Source organism: Fukomys damarensis, unplaced genomic scaffold (assembly GCF_012274545.1).
Source record: "Fukomys damarensis isolate Sample0158 unplaced genomic scaffold, DMR_v1.0_HiC HiC_scaffold_39, whole genome shotgun sequence".
NCBI classification, from domain to species: domain Eukaryota; kingdom Metazoa; phylum Chordata; class Mammalia; order Rodentia; family Bathyergidae; genus Fukomys; species Fukomys damarensis.
This window is the reverse complement of record NW_022900951.1, coordinates 77,828,320-77,845,364: the sequence shown is the minus strand read 5'-3', so window position 1 is coordinate 77,845,364 and position 17,045 is coordinate 77,828,320. Positions and strand designations below refer to the sequence as shown.

At 36.0% G+C, this 17,045-nt stretch overlaps 1 protein-coding gene across 4 annotated transcripts in view; it reads left to right on the top strand.

Annotated features, from left to right (window-relative positions):
- Positions 1-17,045, top strand: part of Pcdh19 (protocadherin 19) — a 130,574-nt gene that overhangs the window by 5,643 nt on the left and 107,886 nt on the right. For all 4 annotated transcript variants that reach the window (XM_010623386.2, XM_010623385.2, XM_010623384.2 and 1 more), the window contains one exon: positions 192-519. In XM_010623386.2, coding sequence (XP_010621688.1) covers positions 192-519 — 328 coding nt within the window. The remainder of the gene's footprint in view (positions 1-191; positions 520-17,045) is intronic.

Here is a 17,045-nt window from a genome sequence, read left to right as displayed (position 1 = left end):
TATGGGAACTTCATGGTCCTCAGCTTGTTTTCTTATGTGAAAAGAACAGGGAGAAATCCGATGATGTAATGCGCCAGAATAAGGGGCTGGAGGAAAATTGGGGTGCAACCCTCTGGGGTACTTAATGTTTATTAGTCAGTGTATGATTTAAGAAGGCGTTGTGGATTCATGCTGCCTTTTCTATCACATAGAATTGCTGAGTACTCCTATGGGCATCAAAAGAAATCAAGTAAGAAGAAAAAAATCAGTAAAAATGACATTCGTCTGGTGCCTCGGGATGTGGAAGAGACAGACAAAATGAATGTTGTCAGTTGCTCCTCCCTGACTTCCTCCCTCAACTATTTCGACTACCACCAGCAGACCCTGCCCCTGGGCTGCCGCCGCTCTGAGAGCACTTTCCTGAATGTGGAGAACCAGAATACCCGAAATCCGACTGCCAGCCACATCTACCATCACTCTTTCGACAGCCAGGGCCCCCAGCAACCAGATCTAATCATCAATGGTGTGCCTCTGCCTGAGGTGAGTGCAAACAAGTAGCTCTGTGAGGCCTTCTCAGGTCTCCCTTTTGAATTCCCTGCTACACCATAGGCTGCTCTCCCGCACATCCCCACAGGGTTTGTAGAACTTTCCTGCCTCAGCCCATTTTCACACTTAGGGTTTGCTACTAGGGATTCTTGGGAGCAGGGGTAGGGTAGGGGTGGGGGTGTGGTAACCCAATGTATAGATCTTTTGATTGGCTTTTGGTGTTGGGAATGGGAACCCAAGCTGTCTGAGCTTGCATCAGCTATTGCAAACATGGCATGCTGGACAGTCAGTTTACCAGTATGCCAGTTCAAGTCGTTTTGATCAAGTCACCCAGTGGTACTAAAAGTAAGTGGAACCCTCTCATGCTGGGGTATGTATGGGGGGGTTCATCATGTAAGAATTCAGCATCCTAAAGCCCACTTTGCTTTTTACCTCTTCACACCATTTTTCTCTTTGACAGCATCTTGCCAAGAATATGGATGAGCTGGTTAATGGGCAGCAAGCAACATTTAAAAAGTCACTTTTTAGCAGTTCTCGTAATAATGTGTGAGATTTGAGGAGGTCGAAGCTGTTACTAATATGGATATTTTAGGAAGTAGCTGTGTATTTGAGTTTCTCTTTACTGTGAACAGATGTTTTCAAATGGAAGCTCTTTAGAAAAACAATGTGGTCTGAAGTTTGATGGCTATTGAAATATTGCAGGGTGGGAGGGTGATAAGCAGATGATGGTGGATGGGTGGAAGGCTACAAGTAATAGTTTTTAAGTTGATCTCATTTTGTATGAATTACTTAAGTCCCTTTTTGGTTAGAAATTTGATGCAGTGAGAATGTATACTCTCTTCCATGCCATAAATAAAAGGGATATTGGAAAGTTGGAAAAATAGCTTCACAACTATTTTCTTGATATTCCCAATCAGACATCTTGATAGATTTACTTTTAGTGGATTATGAAACAGTGGTCCAGAGATGCTAAGTGACTTGGTGAAACTCACAGAGCAAGTCATCAAGAGAGAGAAGAATATATCACAGCGTTCTGTATTTCCCAGTGAGTGCTATTTCAGTGATACATTCCTGCCTCAGAAATAATTCACCCTGATATACCCAGGTTATCACATTCAGAAAATGGCCTTATATTTTTATATTGATTTCCTAGTTCCTAAAATATAATTTTCACCAGAACTAATGGGACAAAAAAGCAATATTTACTGAACACTGTTAATGTACTGCTATCAACAAAAGCACCAATATAACTCTATAAGTAATGTTGTACTGAAAGTCTAGTATTGTGCCAGTTAGGTTCAAGTGTAATTAATATCCCTCAATACTACTAGAACCTAGACCATAGACTACTTGGAGTATTACATGTGGACTACTTATAATTTAGCAATGGAGATAAAAATATAGTGCTATGTAGTAGAATAGCCTGTTGCTATCGAATTTTTCGTACTCTGTTTCATCATCTATAATATGGGTATAGTGCCATTCAGTGTTATTCGAAAGAATATGCCCTTGTGTAATGTAAAAGGTCTTATGCATAGGTGCCCCTAAATGGTGGAATATTTTAGTAGACAATTGGGGAATCGCTATTAGCAATGGCCTGCACACCTGAATATGTCTCCCTAGGCACCTGTATTGTAACCAAAGATAAATTTAGTCTGGCTCTATACAGATAAGACTTACAAATGGTGTGGGCGGACTATTCATTCTGGCCATTAAGCAGTGGAGGTGAAAGATGTCAAGGTTGGGCATTTAATTTTTGATAGTGCTGCTGTTTGGGGAGATAGACAAAAGAATTGAATCAAAGGGCACAGCTATCATTTATACAATCAGTTCAAGGCACTAGGGAAATGTGATCCCCAGTGCCTATGAAATACATGGCAGTAGACATATGACTATAACTGTATGATTTACCTAAGATCTTGATATCCTTTGTGAGATTACCCTAATGGCAAAATGAACGAAGTAATGCTTCAATTACATAGAAAAGCTAAGGTCTCAGTTCTGATGCTCTTCTTGACTCACAAAACCAAATTCTCTCCTTGTGTAACAAAATCGCATAGATCTGATACTTAGGGCTCAGTAGGTGTAAGACAGCATGTACTAGACAATGTGAGATTAAGCGTATATCTTCAATACATGGTCTTGGAGAATTCAATGTAAAACCCATTTAGAAAAGGGACAGACATACTCAGTGCTGAACACAGACCAGGCCATTTAACCTTTATCTATTACAAACCTTTATCTGCATGGGGAAAATGACTGTTTTCCTTTTATCCGCGTATATTGGAAGCCTGCAAATGTGGACTGAATAGGATACTTAGGTCCAATGAAATCTATAGAAGAGTAGGAATGAGTCATTTATTCACTCAACTGACATTTGTCAAGTGTCCTCTTTTGGAAGGCACTGCTCTGGGCTCCAGAGTTATAGTGATGAAACAGACAATGAATGCACGTTCTAATGGGGAGACAAAAACATAAATAGGTGATTTGCAATATTGCATTTTAAATTCTAACGTAGTGTATTGTGGGATTCCTAGGGTAATAATATACTGATGTATACCTCTTAATTTTTTTAATTAATTAATTAGTTCATCTAGGAAAACATTTATTGAGCAATTCTATCACTGAACGGTAAGTGCTACGATGTGAAAAGTATGCAATTCTATGGAAATTTCTCTATTAAACTGTATAGTTATTTACATTGTCCTTCATATTATTTCAAAAAAACATTTTTTCGTTTTTTCATAAATTCAACCCACTAACATTAATTGCATATTTAGAATGTTTGCTGCTTGCCTGGGATAGAAAAATAAAGCATTTGATATTTGACCCCAGAGATCTTACATGGAAACAGACAAGTAAACAGGTAATTTCAATTCAGGATAACATCTATTTCTTGAGCGTTTGTTAAATTTTTACCCTTCAGATTGGGACCAAAGGTCACAACACATTAGGTTCCTCTGCTGAGCTACCGTTTGTCACAAAGTGAAGGGGGAGCTTCATTATCGGCAGAGTCAGTTATAGGCCTTACTCAAAATGGCATTTTTTATCAGTGGAGTTACAACTACCGAGCCTGCTTACTATATGCTACTTCCCCTTTGTTCCACTTAAGTTTATCACCATGACATTAGATCGAATCATTAAACATTTTTATAATCTCAACGGTACTCAGCTGTATACACCAGGTACCACGAAAATTTTAAATAAGTATAAGATGTAACTTTGCCCTCAGAGAGTTCATATTCTAGTTGGGAAGCTAAGATCACCTACAACAATTCACCGCCGAACAATATAAGAGAGTTTCTAATGACTGGTTACTTTGCTGGCTTCTTAGTATTCCCTTATCTTTCTGTGACAGTCCTGCCATCATTTATATATAATTTTACTGTTAAACTCTCAAATTTTGGTGGTACTAAATTGAAGGTCACTTTATGTTGTTTTGGGTTTTTTTCTGAAGCTGAGGCTCTAGTCCAGAGACTGGAGCCCTATAAGTGACTTTTCTATCAGTGCACAAACCTAGCCACATTTGAACATTCTGAGCTCTAGAAACTACAGGGAATGTGATTTTGAATGTAGTTTGGTAGTGAAGGTAAAGAGGATGTAGTGGTTCAGCTAATTGGAATTTAGGTTCTCATATTTTAGAGAAATTGAATATCATTATTTATATGTCACCTAGGGTCGGTAAGTCATTTATGTGGATCTTGTTGCTTTGTGCACAAATTTGAGGAGGCAAAAATGGAGTATATATTCTTATTTACAGAGAACTTGTAGAACTAGTGATGCCAGGTATCTTTTAAATTGCAAGGTGAAATCTGCATTCATTGGCATCCTGGTTTACTTAGTTTATGGCTTAGTACGTGTATGTAAATGAAAATATGCTTGTGTGTGTGTGTATGGGGGAAAACAAGTGAAGAAAGGAAAGGTGGTTTAAAAAGGAAGAGAATGTAGAGGATAGTAGGTCTATTGGTTTGCTAAGACATTTCTAGAAACATTTCAGTTTGTTTTGAGAGACCTGTTGTAGTATGGTATATGAACTGTCTTCTAATCTTCTGAAATGGAAGCAAGCCTTATGGCATCAGGCAATCCTAGTCGTTGTTAGAGAGAGCAAATACAACTCATTTCTTCTACTGGGAATGGAACCTTGGAACTGGTCTCTTCCTGCCCTTGGGAGGGGTGAAATGGTACAAATACACAGTCTCTTTAGTGAGACATTAAAAAATATTTAGTTTTCTGGTGTATATTTCTGAGATGACACCTCTAAGGGACTGCATGAAAATAAGCAAGACCTTCTAGAATCTCAGTCATTGTTGTATAGGGATCAATCTTGAATAATGAATTTTGAATTTTTGTCTTTATTTTTCTGCCTTTCACAGGCAAACTCTAGCATCTTTAATAAGAGACATCCTAAAGGGTATGTGAGTATGAGTGTGTTTGTGTGTGTGTGTGTGTGTGTGTGTGTGTGTCTGTGTGTGTGTTCCGCTCTGGTAACTCACACATCAGCTTCATAAATAGTGATGGTGTAGCAGTGGGAGAGTTTGCAGAACAAGGTCATGCGTGGCAGGCTGAATTGAATGTATCCAGTTATAAAAATACTTAAATGCATGACCATCTTAGTTGAAATAATGAAAATAAAACATCATTTAGACTTTGAAGAAAAATAAAAAGAAAGAATGAAATAGCTTAATATGCTTCAGCACTTAAAACAAATTTTAAATTTCAGGATTAGCAGGGATTTGAGTGAAACTCTGAGCTGAGGAGAGCAACAAACCTATCAGATGACAGATTGAGAAAGCACTAGAAAATTAGTGATTATGATGAGGCTCATTTGGATAGCATAGAGATGATACAAAGTATCGCTTTCAATTCAAACAAATCAATGAATGCTTTAGTGAGCTTGCTTTTTAAAAAATTTAGTTTTCTTATTATGATGAGATCCTGGAATCATTTAAGTCTTATCTTTAAAGGTCAAAAATAACTATCAAGCTGTAGGAAGAAGTAATAGAAAACAGTGCAGTCTACATCTTTCCAAGCAAGCATTTTTCTTCAAAAAGTCAAGGTCTCCACTTGTACCAGCAGATATTCTAGGGCCACCTATTGTCTATATTATGTCTTCAGCAGTCTGTTTCATATCTGGCTGAGGCAATGCATTTCTCAGTGGAGATCAACTTGCAAGATGCCTTCCAGAATAAACTGTTCCTCCTTCGTCTCCATGCAACTGCTGCAGAACTGAGTTAGTTTACATTAGTATTTGCTAATTTATTATTATCATTCCTTATTGGCAATTAACTGGTTACCTTAGAGATCACCTATCTCCCTATACACCTTCACTAAAGTTGAGCTCAGCCTGAATGCTTGCTAATGATCCTGAGATTTCTCTCTCTAGGGGGCTGGAGACAGGACTTTTTCCAGAGAGGGATCAGAAACAATGGAATTCCTCTTAGCAAAAGACCTCTTTTCAGTCCCAGGGTCCTGTTTTTTTTTCCTGTCAGTCACACAAGGTAGGAGCAATGCAGACCTATCCCATCCTAAGCTTGTCCTAGTCTGGCTATGGCCCCTGTGTACTGTGCTCAGAGACTGGAGCTAGGAGTGCAGAGGATAACTTACTAGGGATTAGAGGACTAAAAAATGATGAAGTCATCTCCTGGCAGAGATGAGCTCTTTCATTTATGGTGCTGCAGTGGACCTAAGGTGTCTGCTTGGAATTTCAGACGCTGACCCCTCTGCATTTGTGTCTCCTCTTCCAGTGCTTAATTGAAGCAAAGCTTGCCTGGATAGAGTGTCTCAGATGTGAATAAATGAAGCCATTTGTGCAAGAATCCTGTTTGTGAAAGATGGGAGGTTGGCTCTGATGCAGCCGTTTTCCCCCACCAAGAGGAGGCTTGATTTCTTGAGGTGTGACTGACTGGCCTTTAATGTGAGCTTCACTTGCTTCAAACAATTGAGAGGTTTGAAATGAAAGTCCCGGAGGATCAGTTGTTTGAAGAGGGAAATGCTATTCAAGTTACATTTCCTCTTTGGCTGTTGTGTAGTTAGGAGTGTTTTACTGTGTGGGCTGCAGAGCAGGGTCACTCAGCTGCCAGTGGGTGTACTCAGTTGGCTAAGACTGCCCCAGTTGTTCGCCCTCTAGGGAATGACAAGGGAAATATTATAGCTGCAGAAAGAGTTCTCTGCCAGTTCAGAGAGCCTGGGCTTACACACAGAAACCTCATTTACTCCCCTTTAGCACTTTGCTTAGAAATTTGGGTAAAGGCCACAGAGCTTCTCATAGCATTCCTAGAAGAGTTGTCAGAAAGGAACAGTGTTTGCACTCTGTAGTCATGAAAATGGAGTTATAGAAAAGGTAAATGACTTGTCTAGGCACACAATATCTGTTGTCAAACTAGATTATATGTTGCTTGACAGTTGTTCCTGTGGTGCAGCTTCCAAATTCATTCTGTCGCAGAACAGAAAACCTGACGAGGCTCTCCCAGGTGATATACTTTGATGACAGCTGATTTCCTGGAAATTAGACCCTATTAACCACAGTAGTAGTGTTTTATAGTTAAAGAAATGCTGTAGTATTTTTTTTCATAAAGGAAAGTGTCCTTATATAATGTGAATAAGCACCTCTTAACTGTTTTCCTTTGTCCACCTGGAATTTAACATATCTTCTTTGCTTAAAGCAATGTTTGTTACATGGAACAGATTTACAAAACTTTTGAAAGGTGGGCCAGTTCGATGTTCCTCTGGCTGATATCTGGCTCATGAATTCTCACTGGCTAATACTAGCTGAATTTCACTTAATTTGAACAATTGCAATTATGCAGTAGCTAACATACACAGAATACAGAAAAGCCAGATCATCGAGATTTAACAAATGTTAACATTTCACATTTATTCCATATGCTAAGAAAATAAAATTTACAATTACTCCCTCCCTGCTTCCCTTACTCCAATCTTTATAAGCCTGTAGCTAGAAGAAGAGAAGCTCAGCAGGAATGTCTTCAACGCTTTTAGTCTTTTCTTCTCCACCTCATTCATGGAAAAACATGGCATCCACTTTGCTGTCCCCGGTTCTGAAAGCTCCTGTCAATGAGAGTTCATTGGATTGGACGGAATATGAGAATTGCTCTGGAAAAATGAAAGGGCTCTCTTAAGCAGTTTTTAACTTCAGCCTGTGAGAGTGGAGAAAATTACTTTTCAAGAAAAAAAAGTGAGAGTGAGACAGACAAATTGACACACAGGCTTTAGGAGCAGCTACCTTGAGAGTTTCGAGCAGACCATTTAAGATTGAAGTAGGCAAGAAGTTCTCTGTCAAGCATGTGTTCTCCTTGCTCAGTATTCTTGAATTAACACTAGGGCTTCTTAATGTCACAGACTTAAATTTTGCCTCCACGTGCATAGTATTCTGATGCTCCATTAAGTCAAAGTGCCCGGGTGGCCAGTTTTCAGCTTCTCCCACTGGGCCCCCATCTGGCTGCTGTTCTGTGGCAAGCTGCTCTCCATCACTGCCACCAGCACCGGCCTTGGCGGGCTTTGATTTTTGGATTATGTTCATTCCAAACCTGATTTCTGGAGCATGAAGGGCACCTCCTCTGAGATTGTGTAGTTCGTTCTTCTGAACAAAATGGATTCCCTGGATAAACATGCAGGAAGTTTAAAAGTTAGACCACTTTTAGGGGAGTGTGTATGTAGTAGTGGAGGAGGAGAAAAGCAGCATCTGCTTCTCACACTCGCCTATCTACTTTTGTGATAGATCCTTTACAGGCTGGTTTCATTGTACACGTCTATGATTTTATGTCTTCAAAGACTCTTTCCCCATTCTTGGACCCTGCTTTTTTTTTTTTACAGGAAATATTCATAATCCTAATCATGGCTGGGTATAATTTCCCAAATATGAGGCCAGGACACCCTGATTTGATGAAACCCAAGGGTAGTTCTCCTTGGGATTACTTTTAATTGAGAGTTCTGAGTAGAAAGCAGCCAAGTAATTATTGCTGTTTGTAAATCACAACTAAATAATATATTATAGCGAATATTTTTATTTCATTGGAAATTAATTTCTGAGGTTTAGTTTCTCCTTTTGTCTTTTTTTTTTTTTGGAGCTAATTTTGTTTCAAGACTTCCTCTTTCTTTGTAATTCACTTGGTTCTCTGAAGTATGATTTGAGATGCCCATATGTGTAGGTCATTTGATATAAGACCATTTCTAAGTGAGATACATAAATAGCAACACTATATTAGACGCCATTCAGGGGGATTGGCTAAACCTTTATGGATTTTTTTATTAACTAAAAATGTCTTTAACCCAGCATTCATATTTGAAAAGTGCCATGCATAAGGGAGGCAGGGCTCTGAAAGTGCATATGGCTATAGGTGATAGTGAACAGCTTATTGTGAAACTAAATTACTTCTCTATGTTACAGGTATACAGGTCATGGTGAAAACATGGGTACATTACACTCATATCGCTGATGTTGCCTATAAATTTGTTGTGCTGATCATTTCTTTAACTGATGAATTTCCACTTTCTTAAATATAAACTTTTGAGTGATAGAGTATGCAAATGCTAATGTTATTAGCAACAGCTTAGGGGAGAGAACATGATGATATTATATTAATTAATACTTTTTTCATAGTGAGAGTTTGCCTGATTTTTAAATTACAAAATAATATATGATAGTTATGGCTCTTTAGGAACAAGTCTCAAATGTTAGAGATGAAGCACTAATTTTCTTTGTGGCTTGTGAGCTTGCTAATTTGATGGGTGTACTTATATCTACAGTTCACTCTTTCTCATTTTTGCTTTTACTGACAATTCTTTTAAAACGGAAGAAGGGGTGTGCTTTGTTGCAGTAAAACATACACTAAGGAAATGATTGGAATGGGAAGAAAACCCAAAGCTGCTTTTGTACAAACTATACATTGTGTGGTAATTTGATGGAACAAAATCAGGTAAAGTTGGTAAACTGTGAAAGCTATGATGCTGGGCATTGTTAGAATAATCTTAGAGGTATGGTCTTTCTATATCTGATTGTCAGGTGCCCTCAGGAAGAAAATGTTGCCCTTATGGAAAATGGAGAAAAATCTGGAAGTGCAAAGGTTTGTGGCTATGCATGGTATCATAAGAGACATGGGATAAAAAAAATGTGTGGTTCGTGCAACATTTTACTCTCAGTATTTGAGCCTAGCATACTCAATGAGGACAGCTATCTTTAATATGTGAAGGACTCAGAGTCATTATATTTCCAAAAATAACATTGTAGAAATCTGCAATTCTTAGGGCCAGGGATTTAGCTCAGCAGTTCGGTGGCCTGCCTTGCAAGTGCAAGTACGAGTTCAATCCCCGGTACCAAAAAAAAAAAAAGAATCTGCAATTCTGCAGCAGAGCACTAACAAAATAGATGAAAATATTAAAAACTTCATAAAAGCGGAGGTTTAATTTATTGAAACTTATTGTTATTAAGGAAATCAGAATCTAAGATATGGAGAATTCTGAAAAATCCAAACAGATGACAAACTGCATCACACCTGGAAAAACATATAAAGAAGTTGGATCAGGGGATCTTCAGTTTCTCTTTCATCTCTGAGTGTAATTCAGTGAAATTTTGCAGCATTGATTTGAAGGATATCTTGTAGTTGATTGCTTTAAAATTTGAGCCCATGTGGTGATATGGTTGTTCTGTAGGTGTTCTTGAGGGTAAGGAACTTAACTATGGCAGATGACACAATAGGTGATAGCCCTTTAGCTTTTAAATGAAGGCAACCTACTCTGTTTGTAATATTCTTTGTGAGTGTCTATGTCAAAATTCAGTAACTTCATTCAATTGTCTCTGTGTCTAATATGAGTTCTGCCATAAAGGCAGCAATGAGTGTGCTAACCTTGTTTGTTATGTACTTCTAGGGATGAATAGGGAATGCACTCCTTTTGCCTGCCAAACTAGACCTTTTAGGAGAACACAAATACACTTAAATACAAATTATGTTGATTATCACACTACCTAAAAATTCACAGACCTAGAAGTCACTGAGATCTTCTTTTTAAGTAAGGTATTCTTGAGAACTGTTTTATGTATCATGATCAATTATCTAAACTTTTATAGCATTGAAGACTAACATTATGGAAATAAGTAGCTTTCTATTCGATTATAAAGTCAGCCTAACCAAATTATTCAACTTCTAATGGAATTGCTTGAAGCTTTGACTTGAATGTTTTCTCATTTTAATACCTTGCAAGAGAGACACATTTTAGCTACAATTCATGCTTTACAATATATTTCAGTGATTGTCATTCTCTTGGTGATATTAGTTGGCAGGAGAGGCATTTCAGCATGGCTTTGCTCATTTTGCTGTTTGCTATAGATTATCAGCAAAGAGCCAGAATTCAATAAAAATGTATTTTTGTTGTTGTTATTTTTAATTTCAGATGATAGGAGCAGGCTAACTGAGCCTTACAGAATCAATATGGGACACTTGGGGTTTTACTCAAGAGACAAAAATGAGGTGGATTTTCTTTTAAACTGGATTAGATTTCAGAATTATTAAACCCAGTGGATGTTGGAGGCTGGTAGATTGCATTCAGTAGGATTTTGCAGCATTGACCACAACAGGGCAGTCTGTTTCTTTCAGGGAGCCACTTGCTACTTCAGGTGAAGCCAACGTAAGTTTTTGAAAAGATTCTACATTGGCTTGAAAATATCCATGCATTTATCCATTCAGCAGATCATCATTTATTTACCAGACATATATTCAGGCCTGAGAAATATAGTGAAAGTTTAAGTAGTACCTACTCCTATATTATATTTTCACTAAGGAGACAAGATGAAAGGTTAAATGTATTTTCTTTCTATCAATGAGGAAAGCAAGATCTATTTAATAAATGGTGCCATGTAATTGGTTGCAATTAGAAAAAATTATTTTCCTTTATATGACAAATAAATTCCACATGGTTTAAATAATGAAAGATGAAACCTTGGGCCGGGGATTTAGCTCAGTGGTGTGGACATCTGCCTCACAAGCACAAGGTCCTAGGTTTGATTTCCCGATACCAAAAAAAAAAAAAAAAAAAAAAGATGAAAACTTGATAAAATTATTAGAAGAAAACAAAAGACCATCATGGACTTCAGAAGCATAAAAGCGATACAAATGAACAAAGAAAAAAGCCAATAGATAGGACTACATAAAATTTACTAATGCCTGTATATTTCAAAATATCAGAGGCTAAATGAAAAAGAAATATAAACTGTGAAAATATTTTAAATTTATACAGCAGTTGAAAGTCTATTCATTTTGGGTGTTTGGCTTTATTGGGGTGGAATTGCACATATTTAAGGTATACAACTTGATGGTTTGATGTATCCATTGTGAAAGAATACCCACAATCAAGCTAATTACCATGTATTCAGCATCACATACAGTTGCCATTTTTAAAATGGTGACAGCTATGCTTTTCACAAGTTTCAAGAGTGCAAAATAACATTGTTAGCTACAAACACTACACTGAATATTAGATCTTCAGAACTTATCTTGTATAAATGAAATTTTGCACTCTTTCACCAGGATCTAATTTCTTTCACCCACAACCCCTGACAAGTACTACATTATTCGAACTCTATGAAGAATCTGTTTATTAATATATAAATAGTCAACAGATATGAAAATATTTTAATCATAATCATCAAATAATAGTATTAGAATGTCATTATTAATTTTTAATTGTAAAAACTATGCATAGCTATTACTAAAATGTCAAGCAATGCAGGATTGCGCAGAATAGAATTTAAAAGTCTCTAGGACTGTGTTCTCACCAATCTATCACCTCACCTCAAGGGACGCACAGACAACATTTTGATATACAAGATGTCATTTTTAATTTATCAACTTAGCAAAGTTTAAAAAATAGTGCAAGGCAAGGGCATGATTATGATACACTACTTTGTAGAGTATAACTGATGGAATTGACATGCAGTTTCTGCTGGCAATTTGGCAATATATATTAAAAGTGCTAAAATAATGTTTCTACTTCTGAAATTTACATTAAAGAAATATTTTGGCTCTACATAGAAATTTATGTACAAGTGTGTTAACCTCAGTATAGTTTATATAAATAAGCAATTGAAAATATCTAAATATGTTAATGGCTGAATATACTATATATCTATACCTATATATCTATATCTATCTATCCATATATATATATATATATGCTAGAATACTATGAAGGTATTTAATATCTTGAGGAATATTTAATGATACCAGAAGATGTTCACAATATGTATTAAATTTAAAAACTCAGAAAATATAATTGGCCATATATACTGTCTACAAAAACGTCTATATACACACATAGAAAAAATAACTAGAAGGAAAATTACCAAGGCATGATATATTACATTGTAGGAAATCAGGTGATTTTTACTTTTTAAATCTACTTTTAATTTTCCAAATTTTATATTGAACATACATTATTTGTGAGATCAGAAAAGCAACTACTTATAAAAATTTAACTGTTAAATTAAAACGTATTAAAAATATTGCCATTAACCCCCCCCTCAAAATATTTCAAACTTTCTTAGAACACACATCACTTTTGCTACTTTCTGAAGCAGTTCTGGAAGTACTCTTTTGGGAGTGTCTTTAGTAGTGTCATTGTGATTACCTTGATGTTCTGAATCCTTTCCAAATACTTAGTTTTTGTGGTCATTTTGATTTGGGAAGAGCCAGAAGTTGCATGGTGCCAGATCTAGTGAACACAGTTGATGAAGTCACATTGTAATATTTTTATTAGCCTACCTTTCCATTGGATGGTGCCAATATTTGTCTTTTGATCACACCACAAAAGAGGATTTCAGAACTGCTTCAGAAAATGGCAAGAATGATGGAATCAATGTGATTAAAGTGAGAGGGATTATTTTAAGGAGTATTAATACCTTTAATCAATGTCTTTTACTGTAATCAAATTTAAAAATTTTAAATTACCATTTATATATTTTATTATACCTCATATGGTAAATATGAAGGGCCAAAGAGATGGTATAGGCAGGATATGTAAGTTGTTCTGAGGCAGAACAGACAAAATATGTTCCTTACGTTCATTTTTCAATCCAATCATAGCAGATTTCTTCTGATTTTTCTTCTTTATTTTTGGAGGTTCCTCTTAAATGATAATAGATATAAAGGTTCATATTTTTAAAATAATTCTTCAAAGTTTACCATTAAACAATGATAAATAATATTATGACAAATATTTTCCTCCTTCTTGTTCCTATATATACTCTCATAAAAGTAGATTTATCTTGTTTATCCTTTTTATGACTGAGTAGTACTACATTATATATACAAACCACATTTATCCATTCATCCATTGATGGGCATTTGGGCTGTTTCCAAGATTTAGCTTTTACAAATTGTGCTGCTATAAACATGCTTGTGCATATACCACTCTAATTTGATGCTTTTAACTTTTTCAGGAAAAGGTCAAGAAAGGAGGTGGGTTGGGGATTTAGCTCAGTGGTTCTGCCCCCTGCTTCACAAGCACAATGTCCCAAGTTCAATCCGGGGTGCCACAAAAAAATAAGAAGAAAGAAATAACTACGTCAGATGGAATTCTAGTTTTGGTTTTTGAGGAATCTCTATACTGATTTACATATTTGTTGCACCAACTTACACTCCCACTAACAGTTGAAAAGGATTCCTTTTTCCTCAAAGCCTCACTGGCATTCGTCATTGGTTGATTTCTTGAATGTAGCCATTTTTTTCTGGAGTGAGATGGAAGCTTGGAGTTATTTTAATTTGTATCTCTAGAATGACCAGTGATGTACATTTTTTAATATATTTATATGCCATTTCTACTTCTTCATCTCAGAAGGGTTTATGCATTTCAGATGCCCATTTTGGATGAGGTCTTTAAATTTGAGGGTTGGTTTTTATAGTTCTTTATATATTTTAGTTATTAGTCCTTTGCCTGAGGAATAGCTAGTAAAAATTCTTTCACATTTTGTTGGCTGTCTCTTCACTCTGTGGTTTCATTTGCTGTGCAAAAACTTTTTAATATGATGAGATACCAGTTGTTGATTCTTTGTAATATTTCCTGTGTGATCGGGATTTTCTTCATAAAGTTTTTGGCTATATTTATATCTTCAAGAGTTTTACCTATTCTCTCTTTCAGAAGATTAAGTGTTTCTGTTTTAATATGTACATCTTGATCCATTTCAATTTTAGTCTAATGTATGGTGGGAGATATGGATCCAGTTTTAAGCTTCAGCATGCAGAAAACCAGTTTTTTTCAGCATCATTTTTTTAAAGCAGCTATCTTTCTTCCAGTGAAGGTGTTTGGCTCCTTTTTCAAAGATAAGGTGGCTGAATGTATTCACAGTTGTTTCTTTATCTTCTATTCTGTTCCATGTTCTTTAGGTTCTTGTTTTTTTTTTTTTTTTTTTTTTAAATCAGTATCATTGTAATACAATTTCAAGTCAGGGATTGTGATACCCTCTGCCTTGCAATTCTTGCTCAGAATTGATTTTGTTATTCCAGATCTCCTGGTTCCAAATGAATTTTAGTATTGTTTTCTCTAGCTCTATGAGGTATCCAATTGCTATTTTGATTGAGATTGCATTAAATCTGTATAACAGTTTTGGAAGTATGGCAGTTTTCACTATATTGGTTCTGCCTATCCAAGAACAAGGGATATCTTTCCATTTTGTGATATCCTCTTCAATCTCCTTTTTCAGAGTACTGGAGTTTTCAATGTAAAGATCTTTTATTTTCTTTTTTAGATTGATTCCTAAGTATTTCATTTTTCTTGGTGCTATTGTGAATGTTGTTTCCTTAATTTCTAGTTTGGTGAGTCTATTATTTTTGTACATGGAGGCTATTGATTTCTGAGTGTTGACTTTGTATCCAGTTATGCTACTGAATTTGGTTATTAAATCTAGAAGTCATTTGATAGAGTTTTTTGGGTCTTCTATGTAGAGTATCATGTCATTATTAGACCTCTTGCTTACAAGCTTTATTTTTAGGATGAGAGTTTTAAAAATAATAACGTTCACATACATCCTATACAGATTTTTAACACTACAAAAATGACATAAGCTTTACTGAAGGACAACTTTTGGCAAAATACTTTTTCTGTTTTGGGGATATTTTATATTGTCCATCATTTCATGGACCTATTTCTTGGTTCTGAGATACATATGACTTTAATATCATAGTCCTCCACAATTTGCAACAAACAAAAAAGCAAGAGTTAATGAGTCTATGGTCACTGAGATCCTACAAATTTCAAAATCAACCTTGAAGAAATGTACTTTTTTCATCCCAGTGAAATGAGTTCAACCTTTTTAAGAAAAGCAAATTTCATTGCTTTCCTATTTAGTAGCCTAGCTTTCACCAGTTTAAATGCAAACACTAGCATCCTTTCTAATATTTCTTTACAGTGTCTCACATACTATACTACTTAATTGCAAAATGCTTAATTCAGTGGCCCCACACAGATGCATGTAAGAACTATTTAGCTATTAAGAAAATTCTCCAAAGGGAGAACAGGGGTATGGGGAAAAAATGAGAACTAAGAAGACCTGTCATGTAAAGATACAAGATCCCAATGATGAATGTAACTGTACTGTATACCTAAAAGTACTTATAAACTCAATGGAAAAGAAAGAAAATTCTCATGTAAATACACACACACACACACACACACACACACACACACAGATGCCACACTCCCACCCTATAGCTAGTAGATGAGAACTCTGTACAGCATTAGCTTGATGGTGGATAAAGTATTTGTCTGGTAGCAGAAACCATCTGCAGCCTTATTCTGTAGTCTGGCCCTTGGATAAATGGAGCCTTCAGAAGGACTATATTTCTATTATGTGCCACCATTTAGCTAAATGCGTTTCAATTCAGCTAAGTTTGCTCATGTGTTAACATGAAGCATTTAATGGAAATAATATGTCTATTGCATTTGCATTTTTTGTGTGTGTATGTGCAGGCACAGAAGGGATTAAAAATTTAGAGGAATTCCTCCCTGTCTCTTTTCTAAGTTCCTTATTGTAAAAGTCTTCATTTAAAGAAATACTAAGAGTGTTTGATCTTTGTTTATGAAGCAATTTAAGAAAAGACTTAGATTTTTCCTTTATGTCTTTAAAGATGAGATTGCTAGTATTACAAAAGAATTTCCAGGAAATTAAAATATTTCATTGCCTGTGAGCAAGGATTTAGAAAAGTTAATATGGTTAAGCAGTGCTCCAGATGAAAACAAAGAAGCAGTACTCTGTAAATTTATATCACCACTTTTCTTTTTTTTGTACTGGGGATTGAACTCAGATCCTTGTGCTTATGAAGCAGGTGGCAGAACCACTGAGCTAAGTGAATATAAAACTCCAAAAAGTGGTAGATCAAAAGTAAGGACATTAGTTTATTGAGTTCTGATTCTATTTACACTTGTCAGTCCTTGAGGGTTTGAAACTAGGTCTAGAAAGGCACTACTAAAGATGTGTCACTGTATATGATGTTGTGAAGGCCTGATTCAGAGCTTGT